At 44.9% G+C, this 12,448-nt stretch overlaps 1 protein-coding gene across 1 annotated transcript; it reads left to right on the forward strand.

Annotated features, from left to right (window-relative positions):
* The first annotated feature begins 2,324 nt into the window (after positions 1-2,324).
* TPX2 (TPX2, microtubule-associated) lies at positions 2,325-11,269 on the forward strand. Its single transcript, XM_009696513.1, has 16 exons — positions 2,325-2,454; positions 2,728-2,853; positions 3,044-3,164; positions 3,748-3,879; positions 4,569-4,691; positions 5,126-5,259; positions 5,564-5,721; positions 6,148-6,319; positions 6,466-6,604; positions 7,149-7,365; positions 7,595-7,693; positions 8,419-8,595; positions 8,739-8,885; positions 9,427-9,538; positions 10,193-10,380; positions 10,855-11,269. The coding sequence occupies exons 1-16, from the start codon at positions 2,352-2,354 to the stop codon at positions 10,963-10,965; spliced, it is 2,259 nt and encodes a 752-aa protein (XP_009694815.1). The 5' UTR covers positions 2,325-2,351; the 3' UTR covers positions 10,966-11,269.
* The last annotated feature ends 1,179 nt before the right edge of the window (positions 11,270-12,448 follow it).

Consider the following 12,448-nt stretch of genomic DNA (forward strand, 5'->3'; position numbering starts at 1 on the left):
AGCAGCTCTCTGCGAACTACGGTGAAAGCTGATCCTGCGGAACAGGGGTGAGGGTTCCCCTGGCTCGCTGGGAAGCTCCGCGAGCGCCGATGTTGACACGGAAGGTGATGGATGTAGGGGAGAGCAGGGTTACGCTTGAAACCTATGCTGTAGTTTATGTAGGACTACAGTGTGCCTGTGACCACCGCCTGGTAAAGGCACACGGTGCCTGCTAGTTAGGTAACATTCCTGTTATTGAGGAGAAGAAATTTATGCACCTCACTTCTGGTGGAAGAGTGCCACAGTGGAGAGAGAGAATTTTGCGTCCTGTCTTTAAAGAAAATATTGAGATAATGATGCTTCTGCTGTCAAAATCACGATGAGGTGTTTTAAAATGCCTCAAGGGAGTGAGCAGCAGGCTTTGGGCTGTACTTGGCTGAGCCCGTGTGGATTGCAGAAGCGTTGCAGTGGGCATATCGGTGATAAATCACCGTAACGGTCCTGGCTGACGGGAGCTCAGTCCCAAGCTGAGTCGACAGGCGGAGGAGCGAGATGCCTTTCAGTGAACTGCTGCTTCACAGCGCTCGGAGGACACAGAGATTGGAAAAGTGGATGCTGCGAGTTCATCTGACTGAAATGGACCCTCTGGGGCCCAGTCGCAATAAATTTTACCTTCCCGCTGGCTCTTTTAAGAAACCTGGAGTGTGAAACTCTGGCATCGATGCGCTCCCTTTCTTTTCATGGCTGACTATTCGCTTCCATCGAGGAGGGGGAGAGAGAGAGCGGGGGGCCGGCAGTGAGGTCCGTGACGAGGGTGCTGACGCTGGGAAAGAATATGGACTTTACACGGTAAAAAGTTGGAGACTGCAGCAGCGTAGCAGTGGAGACAAGTCGCTGTGAAACGTGATGCCCGGAGCTCTGACTGGGTGGACTGGGGAGGGTGAGGGGAGAATGCAGATGACGCATTTGATTTTTAAAAAAGTAGATAGTGTTGACAGAAACTCTATCTTGATTAAGGGCGGTAGGAAAGCATTCAATTCCAGCCATGTCTTGAGCTCGGTTACAGTTGGTTTTGGCTCCGATTCTTCTGTTTGCCTTCTTTGGGTCCTACCCTGACATCTTCACAGTCGTCTGGCTGACGCTTCTGTAATGACTTTCTTCTCCTTAACTATCACAATTCTGTGCTGGGGAACTGAAGGCTTCTCAGCGCAGCCATCTTCAGGGCCGGTGATTGTAAACAGCAGTGTCACCTCCTAAATGCCGCTTGGATTTACTCTTGAACATTTTCTTGTTTCTGGAGCATACCCTCTGGGTTGAACTATGTGTGGTCTGCCTAGACAGATGGTTTGGGTCTGAGACTTTGTGGATTAAGAATATGCTGCTTTAGAGTTGGTTGGACTCATAAAAGCAAAGCTCAGGTGATTTCCTTAGGGAGTGTTTTATGACACATCCTCGTGGGCTTTGCCTTGCAGCTGTGCGAGGCATCTTGAAAGCATGCAAACACCTTTGCAAAAAGGTTTTGTTACGATTTAAGGGTTTATAACTTTGTCACTGGCTTTATTCCTGTTCCATTGAATTTAATATCGCCTGTTGACACAGGGACTCCTGCTGTCAGTGCTCCGCTAATTAACTGTAGGGACTGTCCCTGACACGGTCACAGTGCTTGGTTTGTTTATAGCCTGGCCAGCCTCGGAGTAGTGCCGTGGAATGCTCCAAGGGCCCTACGCTGCCCTTCTTCCTACTTCTTGCCCGGTAACAATATTCCACAGAACTCTCTTCCTGCTTTGAAAATCTATTTACTCTATAGAACAGCACGTTTGTGTCATTAGTTCTTGTTTGTAGCCCTTCAGAGGGAGAAAGGCTGCGCTTTGCAGTGCTCTGGAGTCAACCCCATCATCAGGTTCTTTCTGCATAAACCTGTGCCCTGGTAAGGGTAAGAACTCTTCTTTGCTGTGCGTGGTGAGGGAGGGAAGGGCAAATCAGTTGCTCTCTGGAAAAGCTTTGTGCTTTATTTCATTTAAAAAAATACAATTCTAGCACCTACAGGTACAGAGAAAACCTTCAAAACTTGATCTTTTTGATAGTTTTGAACCTGCCAACGTCAACAGTGGTAAAATCTCCTTAGCTTTGCCAATCGACAGTAGAATAAAAACCTGCATTATAAGGCATTCTGTCCAAAGGCTGTGAATTACAAGACAGGAAAATGTATGAAAGGCTGTCCCAGCGTCTATCTCTAGAAACAGTTCAGAGGAGGAAAGGTGGAGAATGATTTACCTGACACCTGCGTTGGGGTTTGGTATAACAGGTGACCAATGCTTGTTGTCTAAAGGACTGAGCAGTGCAAGCGGAGGACTTGCGGGGACAGCGTGAAGATGTCTCACTCGGAATCTCGCTATTCCTTTGATGTCCCGAACCCTTGCATCGACTTTGCGACTCTGAACGATGATGATGTACACAATGCAGACTCGTGGTTTGGTAAGTTGCTTCCAGCTCCTTGTTTTGTTTTCTCTTTGGATGAGGGCTTGGCGTGATGCTGGTTTTGAGCCTAGCTTCTGTGCCAGTGGATTAGTCACGTTGTCAACTGCATCGTTCATCATGCATCATTTTTCTTGTTTTGTTTTTGTATTTAAACTTTGATTGTCATCTGTAACTCGACAGGTTACTTTTTTAACATCATTATGAGTTTCTGAGGTATTGTTGAAAATTCCTAATGTAGTCTATATAGTGAAAGTCTCTCTTTCCTCACAGACCAAAAAGCCAATCTGGAGAATGTCCCTCCTGCAGAAAATCTGGCAAAGGTCTCGCAGAACAGCCCTGCCTTTTCAAAGCCTGATATTATTCTCTCTTCTGTCACATCACAAGGTATTACAGTGGGTAAGCTGGCATAGTATGGCGAGGAGAGAATAAATTTTACCTGCTCTTCACTGGCAAAATGAAAAGGCCTCTGTCTGGCTTTTGTGAGACCATCTCCATATATTGTTGTCTAGCAAGGTCTCATGTGATTTCACTTTAGCGTTCTTCTGTGTGTGTATATGTATGAGTTCACATTTGTCACTGTTCTCAGGTGAAAGCCATGGTGAAGAGGATGGTGAAGCACAATCTGTGCAGGCCAGTGCAGTTCCTCAGAATATTGTTGGATCCCTGACAAGCTGGAGAGCTGCTGCTCCTGCAGAGGCGCCTCAAAGGTGAAATACTTGTATTCAGTTTGCATGAAGATTGATGACGGTGTAACTAAGCAGGTCCTTGCTCTCAGGATCTGCAGTCCTAGCTGTTCTTGGGCTGTCCTGTGAGTCTGAAGTTCTCCAGCACAGAGATCGTGTATTGGGACAGCTGATCTGCTTGCTAAGTTGGAGCAACGATCTCTAGGGGTGGAAATGTAATGCAGTGTCTCACATACTTGTCAAATGAGACGTGGTAGCGCTAGGAGCTTCTGGAATGTGAGGACATCTGAAACTGAAGTGGCTTATAAAGTTTCTTTGTTTATATCTGCCTGAGCTGGGCAGAGCTTGTTCTTGATATGAATGCAAGGGGCTCTGTATGCTCATATATACCAAAGAATATTAAGTTTGTAGATTGTTAAATTTAAATAATTTGTAGATTGTTAAATTTAAATAATTTGTGCTGCATTTGGATCGATGTGTTAAACACCCAATTTGCATAGGGGGCATGTTGGAGTTAGGCGATGCACTGACTTAAAAAGTGTTATACAGATTGTGTGTCTTCTCAGACCTGTGGGAAAGCTAACCTCTGCCTTCTGTTCTACTCTAGAGCGGGTAGAAGACAGGCTGCAAAGCAGAGAAAAACACAGCAATGCAAACAGCCAGCTAGAGTCAAAGTGGAGAGAAATGCTAATGCCTTGGTTAATAAGGAAGAGGTTCCACCCCTGAAAAAAATGAGAATGTATGTCATGAAAGTCCTTCTTTTTTGGGGCTGGGAAGGGGGTTACAACTGTTTCTTTGGAAAGGATTTCCACATGGCTGAGGGGGTTCTCACAGGAAGGTTAGGGGGAGGTGGTCAAAACATGGTTCTGATGCTGGTTTCATAAACAAGAAGAAATGGCTGTAAGACCTGAAGGAAATGCTCTATTAGGAGGTAGAGGTGTGAATGAAGTAAGCTTGGGTTTCTTAAGCTTCTTACTCCACATTCAGTGTCTCGGCTAGCTTTATATTTGGCTTAATTCATTCATCGGGCAGTCAACAGGCAGTCATAAGCTATGAAAGAGTCGCAGCTAAAATATTTCTCAAATTAGCTTAACCACTAAGATATGATATGGTGATAAGCTTGATGTCAGGAAACTGAAGTGCGATCTTTCAAACACTGCTGTACCTAGATGAACTACAGTACACCTACCTCTTCAAGAAAAGCCAAGTTCCAAAAACTCAGTAATTCATCTTCCCTTCTACAGCCTTAGAGTACCAGGGAAAAGTAGACGATCTATACCTGGGCCCGTGGTGAGGTAAGGCCAGTCTGGCGTACCTTAGAACTCACCAGGTGTTGGGATGTTATGCGTGGTGGTGAGAGCTGCAGATGATCTTTCATTTAGAGCACAGTTAATTGGAGTGGTTTGCTGTAACAACTTGTCACCTCAGTTCTAGCAGCAGAGAGAAGCTGACAGAAGTATCCATGAAGAGAGAGCCCCTGCAGAATCCTGACCTCTCCCCAGGGAGAGGGAAAAACAAACTAACCGTGCCCTCCACGCCAACAATGTTAAAGTACGTAGCTTTCTTGTGACTTGTCTTTGCTAATCACAGTTGATTTAGATGACAGCCCTGGCTAGAGTGTTTTCAACTTCAACTTAGTGTGTGATGGTATCACGTTTAGTAAACACCACATTGAGAGAACAATATTAGGATGAAATGTACTTCACCGTCTGAACGTGTGCAAAAGAAAGCTTTTGTTTTTAATTTGACGAAAAAGTTGTTCTTGTTAATGGGTGAAGCGTGCATACAGCAAATGGGTATGTAGGAAAGCAGTTAACTGCAAGCTTTCTCGAGCAAAGTACAAACAGGTCTTTTCTAAAGAGTATATTTTTATAATGAGCAATGCTGCGATGAAGTCAGAGATAAGCATCTTCCTTTGCACTAACATCATGCTAATAACCAGTGAAGCAGGAAGGCATCTCTTGGTTTTTAATATACTTCTGCAGGAGGGCCAATCCTTCTGGCAAGCTGAAGAGTACAGAGGAGCAGGAGCTGGAAAAGATGCAGCAGTTGCAGCGGGAGGTTATGGAACTGCGGAAGAAGAATGAGGAATCTCTGAGAGCAGCTATTGCCGGAGCAGGTGGGCTCTAGCTGAATTGCAAGTTGAAGCTGTACTGGGCTCAGCTGGACAGTGCTGCACAGAGCTGTACAAGTACCTTTAAAAACAAACATTCCAGATTTTGTAATAAAGATCAGGATTAGGTGTGTTTTAACGTAGATCAGCTGGTAAACTGCCTGGAAACAGGTTTGTTTGGGTTTTGTCATGTTTTGAAAGGCTATACAGGAGTTCTCTAAAAAAATGTTCAATTTGATAGAAGTTAAATGCTTCCTCCCCTGACCCCACTCCAAAAGCCTTCCAGACCTTGCATGTCCTTTTTCTTTAGGACAACCTGTGAAGAGAACTGTTGGTCAAGTAACAAAACCAGTTGATTTCCACTTCTACACGGAGAATAGGATTAAACAACATGTGGAAAGCCAGCCTGGGAATGAGTACAAGGAACTGGATTTTGCAGCAGTACTGAGGAAGCATCCTCCCTCTCCGGTGAGAACCAGAGTATTGCCAGCAGTCAGCTGACTAATTCTTGATATCACCTTCTCTCTGCTTGTGCAACACACATGCTGCTGATAACCTATAAAGAGGGTTACCATAGGAAAGGCAAACATAACTGTTAACTCACTGCATATCCACACTGCCACAAGACTAAAGGACCCCTTTTGGAAAAAAGGGGCCCTTTAGTGTCAGATCTTCTGGCCATTACACCTCATGCTTTAGTGTTCCACTTCGTATGGTTTCCCAATACGACTAGCTGGAGTGTGTTCAGGCAGTTAAGACTTGTGTCTAACGTTAAGTGTTACCTTCTTTTCAATAAGGAAAAGGGACAGATACTGTGAATCAGTGGGGAAAGGAAATGTCATCAAAGCATCCTGCTGTTAAATGGCCGTAATGACTGTAGTTTTTTGTCTCCAGGTGCGAATGCCGAAGGGACCCACTATCCCCAAACCTTTCAATCTGTCCCAGGGAAACAAAAGAAAACTTGAAGAAACCACATCAGAATACGTGTCCCTTGCTGAGCAGGTAGAAGCATTCCAAAAACGTACACCCTCTCGTTACCATTTGAGGAGCAGGAAATCTGATGAAGGTGAGCAGTCCTGGCTATGTCCAGCCAGGGGGCTGTCCAGGCTGTCCACAGAGATGGTGGCAGAGCGAGAACTCTACTGAGCAAATAGTCTGTATCTGTTGCAGGCTTTGCCGTTAATGGCTAGTCTCTGTGACTTGAATTTATAGGCCCAGTTCCAGGGAAGGTGGTGAAGGCTCGGCTTACAAACCCTAAAACGCCAGTGCTTCTAACAAAGCAGCGCTTCAGACCTGTCAGCTGCAAAACTACAGCAGAGTTAGAAGCAGAGGAAATAGAGAAAATTCAACAGTAAGTAAAGGCTTACTCTAGTCTTTTGAGAGAGAATTGTACCATACTGGAAATACCTTCCAGATGACAAAATATTGCTTCTGAGGAATACCCTTTTTGTGTAAAAGAATGAGTAGCAGAAAAATACTGAGATTCTCTTAGCTTGTGCATAATCCTATGGCTCTGATTGTAGGGATGTGAAAAGTAGACAACTCATTTTTAAGAAAGTGCTCTGAGGAGAGCTGAGCTTGAGTTGACTACAGCTTATGATTAGTAAACCAAACCCAGTATAGCAGTACAACCTGTGTACACTTCAAAACTCTCCTGTAGACAAAATTTTGGATTTCCAAGAAAGCAATCCATAAGGTTTTCCTTAATGTCTTGCTGTTTCAAAAGCAAAGGAGGAGTTGCTAACTAGAGCTGCATGCTATGTAACGTGTATGTGTGACACAACTGCTTCTGTACCTGACTGTTGCTCTTTTATGCTGTCAGAGAAGTCTTTTGCTAGAAGCTTCATCTTGTCATAGGGATAGTCACTGATACATTGTGTGTCTTTCCTGTGTAGGTACAAATTCAAAGCACGAGAACTCGATCATAAAATCTTTGAGGGTGGACCACTCCTGCCCAAGAAACCCCCTGTGAAGGAGCTCACACAACCCATTGGCTTTGAGTTGGAAATAGAAAAAAGAATTCAGGAGCGTGAGTGTAAGAAGCAGCAGGAGGAAGAGCACTTCGAATTCCGTTCTAGGCCATGTCCAACAAAAATTCTGGAGGACGTTGTGGTAAGAAGTTTAGTAATACCCAGACCTGGGAATTAGGACTGAGGTGGCAATTAGTTTCAAAATGTCGGTGGCTATGTTGCCTTACATATTTAATAATCTTCAGTTAACACTGTCTGTCATTAGGTAAGAACTCCAATGAGTACATACTGTGCTATGTTGAGTTGTTTCTCTGTAGTCCTTTTTCTTGGCACTTAGGCCTGGGTAACTCCTTACTGGCTCTTCTGAACAGGGTGTTCCAGAGAAGAAAGCGCTTCCTGTTACAGTCCCCAGATCTCCAGTCTTCACCTTGAAAAGCAGAACCCGAATGCCTAGCAGAGATGAAGAAAAGGTGAGTGGTGTGAGTGGGCTCTGTAGTTAAGCCTTCTGATCCCACCGCAGCGACTGCCTTGGCCACCCTGCCGTACCTCTGCCAGTTGGGTGTGATGCTCTGGTTCAGTTAGCCCCGTCCCTCCTGTTAGACGGTTCCTCCAGCGGTCATCTTTCTCTGTGCCATTCCCTTCTAACGATCTAGTTGCTGCTACTCAATTTCCAGAAACTGAATTCTCATACAAAATGAAATAACTCAATTTAAACACAAGGGCACTGACTAAGGTGTCGGAGGTGTTGCTGCTATGAATGAGGAAAGTAAACTGCATAGACTTCTAAAGGACATTGCCCTTCCCTATTCCGTCATTGAGAAGGGCAGAATATTGCACATGACCTTTCTTCTCCCCACAGTCAGTCTAAATCCCTGGAGATGGGGAGCAGGATTCAGAACGCATCATGTCCTTCCTCCTTTCCCTCTTCTAAAAAGGATGTTAAAGAATTACAGTCTAATTTGGATGAGTACTAGAACTGATAGTGGTTTGGAAAGAGGAAGAACTTGCCTGTGGTTCGGGATGCCTGTAAATTGGTACTTTTTGGATTGCTAATTTTTGCAGTGTCCATAGTGCTTGATGCTGTTGTGACCCTTATTAAAGGAACTCTAGTGTTCACAGCTTTGTTTGGCGGGAGTTGTGGTCTTTCTACAAAAATCTGGTGCTGTGTCAGATCCTAACGCTAATATACCTTTAGGAAAAAGAGGTGGTCCCTGTGATCAAAGCTAACCCTATGCCACATTATGGAGTGCCCTTCAAACCTAAAATGCCGGAGCAGAGGCATGTGGAAGTTTGCCCCTTCTCTTTCGATGCTCGTGACAGAGAGCGGCAAATACAAAAAGAGAAAAAAATAGAAGAATTGCAGAAGGAAGAGGTAAGAACTAACAGCTACCTTGGATTCCATTCCTTAAGTAAAAGGAGTGTGGTGGGACTTGCCTCTTGCTGTTGTCTGTTAAACTTCCAAAGCTTCATGCCTTTGAGGAAAGGGCAAGAAATATTTCAAGTTGTTTCTTTCAGGTGCCAAAGTTCAAAGCACTACCTCTGCCGTACTTTGACCATGTTAAGCTGCCAGAAAAGGTGGTCAAAAACCCAACTCAGCCTGAACCATTCAATCTGCAGATTGATGAACGGGGAGCTGCCAAGCTACAGAGCTGGAAACAGCAGGTAGGATGAAAAGGATAGCAGGTATGACCGGACTTAAAGTGGCTAGTGGAGTTGTGATTGACTTGAGAAAGTGTCCTGCTTGAGTTGAATAAGGATCTGAGTTTGAGCAATGAATTATCCTGTCCTTGGCATGAGATTTGTGCTATGGGTTAAGGATTGGTGGATTGGTTTCTTTTTCTTCCCTTTATGGTCAGTGACGGGATTCACCACAGCTGTGGGGTATTTTCTAAGCAGCCGCTGTGTGCAGCTGGACCCCCTTGCTGACCATCTCTACTTGGGGATTTATTGATGTATAAATAATACACTGATTTTCTCCTGTGAAGTCTGCAGTGGACACCTGAACTTTTCTTCAGGCTACTTTTGGCGAAAGTAACTGGCAGGCAACAAGAGACACAACTTTTTGGCTTTAATGTAATTTTATATGCAAATGATTTGATTTAAGTCAACCTGGCTTTTCCAGTGTTGGGAGTGCTGAAGTCTGGGTGGGGGGAGATGTTCTTTTTGTTATGCCTGGCACTTGATGGGCTCTCTTTTTTTGCAGCTTGAAGAAGACTTGAAAAAGCAGAAAGAGGCGGCATGCTTTAAAGCTCGTCCCAACACAGTGGTCTACCAGGAGCCTTTTGTGCCTAAAAAGGAAAATAAGCTGTTATCAGGTAGAGTTCCAAGTACTTGCTACACAGGCTTGGTTGATAACTCAGAACTGATGGAATTAAATGATGTTTAGACTGGCTGTTGCCTCTTCTTTATCAGCACAGCCAGTAGTGCCTTGCACTTAATCAACTAATTCCCTAACAGCTTGTGTCCCCAGGGAGCGGGGGAGTTTCCTCTCCACTGCCCCCGTCCTGCGCTAACATGGCAGCTGTATTTAACAGCTATGCCACAATTGGCAGATGATTGATGTGTGCGAGCTTGGGATAAGGGTAAATAGTGTGCAAGGAGCTCCCTGTAGAGACAGCTGGCATTTCTGCAGCAGCTGTCAGTCTCTTCATCCCTTTTCTAATGAGATGAAGGCATCCACAGCTTAGGGTAGACTAAGCTTTGTAGGGTACAGAACCAGCCAAAAACTCTGTACTAACAATTGTGTGCTTGCTCCCTCCTGTGAGAACACCCGTGGCGGGGTAACATCTGCGCTAACACTGCTCACTCTTGGGCATAAGGTTTTGTCTTTTCCTGAAGCCTGGAGGTACCTACTAACTACCCTTGCAAGGTGAAGTGCTCCAGAGGGAGGCTTCCATTTGATGCTAGTACTGCTCTGCTTTACCTGACTGTCTTTGCACCAATGTTATCTCCTCTATCTCTAAACTTAGAGAGCCTTTCTGGTTCCATAGTTCCTGAAAGCTTTGAGCTGGAAACAGAGAAAAGAGCTAAAAAGCGGAAACAGTTTGAAAACCGATTGGCAAAAACAGAAGCCATGAGGGAGAGGCATCGAGAGCAGGTCAGACAGCAACAAGAGGAGCGTGAAAAGGAAGAAGTTGCTAAGCTGAGACAAGAACTGGTAAGCAAGCTATTTCTGAACAGGGGCTGTAAAGTAACCCGAAGGGATGTGTGAATATACTAAATGCACTAATGTTAATGTCGAGCTGCATTAAGACTGTCTTTTCAAGTTTCCCCTGTTGCAAACTGTCTCCTCATTAACTTTACGACTGGTCTTAAAAAAACCAACCAAACAACAAAAAAAAACCCCAAACCACCACCAAGAAAACCCCCAACCAAACAAAAAAGGCAGCTTTGCTGAGATTACTGATTTTTGGAGCTGTACGCGTGCAGTCACTGGAACAGAATGATCTCTGTAAGATCCACAACCCCAAAGCCTTGCATGTTCCTGGTGTCACTCCAGCGCAGCGTGGTAGTCTTATAGACAGATGCCTCCCTTCATCCCACCAATGGCTCGCCTGCAGGTTTTGGCTTCATCATAACTGCAACCATGTGCTTCATTTCATCCTTGATATTTTTTTTTTTTTCTTTACAGGTTCACAAGGCAAACCCAATACGCAAATACCGCAGCTTAGAAGTGAAGCCCAGTGATCAGCCACTGACTATGCCGAAGTCTCCCAACTTCTCGGATAGATTCCGGTGCTGATATTCATCCACATGACAGTAGGAGGGAGATCCTATCCCTCTGCACTCTCTCGATAGGCAGAGAGGTAACAGTTGTTTTTACGCGACTGCTCGGTCTTGACTCCTACGCTTGGTTCCATTATTGTTGTATTGAGTAGTTTAACTCCACCTGAGGCAGGTGGCTGAGGCACGGCGTACAGGCAGTGCCGTACTGTCTCCATGGCCTTGCTTCAGATCTAGACATCTTGTTCTCTAAAGACTAAACCAGGTTTTGATATTGTATGCAAATATTGTGTACCTGAACTAAATAAACATTCCTAATCTGATTGCTGTCTTTTGCTAGTGCGCTGAATCCCTTTACTGCAGAAGAGTTTTCGGTAAAGGGCACTCAGTGAACATACGGGGATGTGCACGTCTGGAAGAGCTGCCTTGTCTTTATATGTCTCAGCATTGGTTTTGGGGTGTGTTTCTCAGACTTTTAGACTGTATTAAGCTTGAATTGTGTTAAGTGATGTGAAGCCTCTGCAAGCCAGCATATTGCAGATCTGACTTTTCTTGTTGATGTTTAGATGAGTGCTAATGTGAATCTTGCCCACATGTTAAAGTAGTTCCTTGTGCATGTTAGAGAATTAAACCTTCTGCTGTTTTATAGCTGAAGTCATTCTATTTGGGGAACCACTTAACTGGCAAACCACTGCCTGTAAGCTGGCTCCTGCCAGCGCAGCTCTCTTGGCTAGAGGCGCATCATCCCCTAGCCAGTCTAGTGCAGCTAGCAGAACTAAATATAGAGCAAGTGCTCTAGTGTGCTGGAGGACAAAACTTCCAGCATTGTGAAGAGATGATCAAATTTAGATTAAAATCTCCTAAGAATCATTTCTTACCTTAGCATTGTGGTGTGATTTCTTACCTTGTAAGACTCTGTTTTAGGCCTTTCCTTGGACTTGTCTGAGCAGGAAAGGTAACTCCAAAAGGCTGTGTGAGGGCAAGAACGGGTTAGGGGTACAACTACATCCAAATGATGCTCTTGGACACCACTGCTGCCCAGTGACCTGTCTGTGTTGCTGTAACCCATTGTGCTAGCTCAGGTGATCCTGTGGTGCTGGTTCCTGAGCCGAAAAGGGACTTGCTGTACACCGGTCTTTTTCCGCAAGTGACTGGGGCGGTGCTTGAAGGCGTTGGCAGAAAGAATGAGAGCAAGCTCTCTGGTTCAGGCTTGGAAATGCATAAAGCTCTTTGGGCTGCCTTGGCTTCTGATGGCTGTAATGACAGGGAGGCTTTGCCTCTCCCGTGTTTCTGGGTCTCTTACCTTTATCGCTTGTGGGAACCCCTGCGAGCTGGGCTTGCTCGCTGCTGTTGTGGTGCTGTTTTGAACAGAGGGAAACTTGGGAAACTTAGAATTAATGTGCCCAGGTAGGGCAAAGTGTTTCTTGTTTGGGGGTTATGGCCAATGTTTGCTTTCACTTCCTCTGAATTTGGATACCATTGGAGAATTATTCTTAGAGTGT

Source organism: Cariama cristata, unplaced genomic scaffold, assembly GCF_000690535.1.
Source record: "Cariama cristata isolate BGI_N322 unplaced genomic scaffold, ASM69053v1 scaffold18323, whole genome shotgun sequence".
Classification (NCBI taxonomy): domain Eukaryota; kingdom Metazoa; phylum Chordata; class Aves; order Cariamiformes; family Cariamidae; genus Cariama; species Cariama cristata.

Bases quoted from the DNA above. Each gene is read 5' to 3' on its own strand.
- TPX2 (XM_009696513.1), top strand. From the start codon at position 2,352: ATGTCTCACTCGGAATCTCGCTATTCCTTTGATGTCCCGAACCCTTGC. The intron at 8,886-9,426 runs GTAGGATGAAAA...CTTTTTTTGCAG, and splicing joins TACAGAGCTGGAAACAGCAG to CTTGAAGAAGACTTGAAAAA. The intron at 10,381-10,854 runs GTAAGCAAGCTA...TTTTCTTTACAG, and splicing joins CTAAGCTGAGACAAGAACTG to GTTCACAAGGCAAACCCAAT.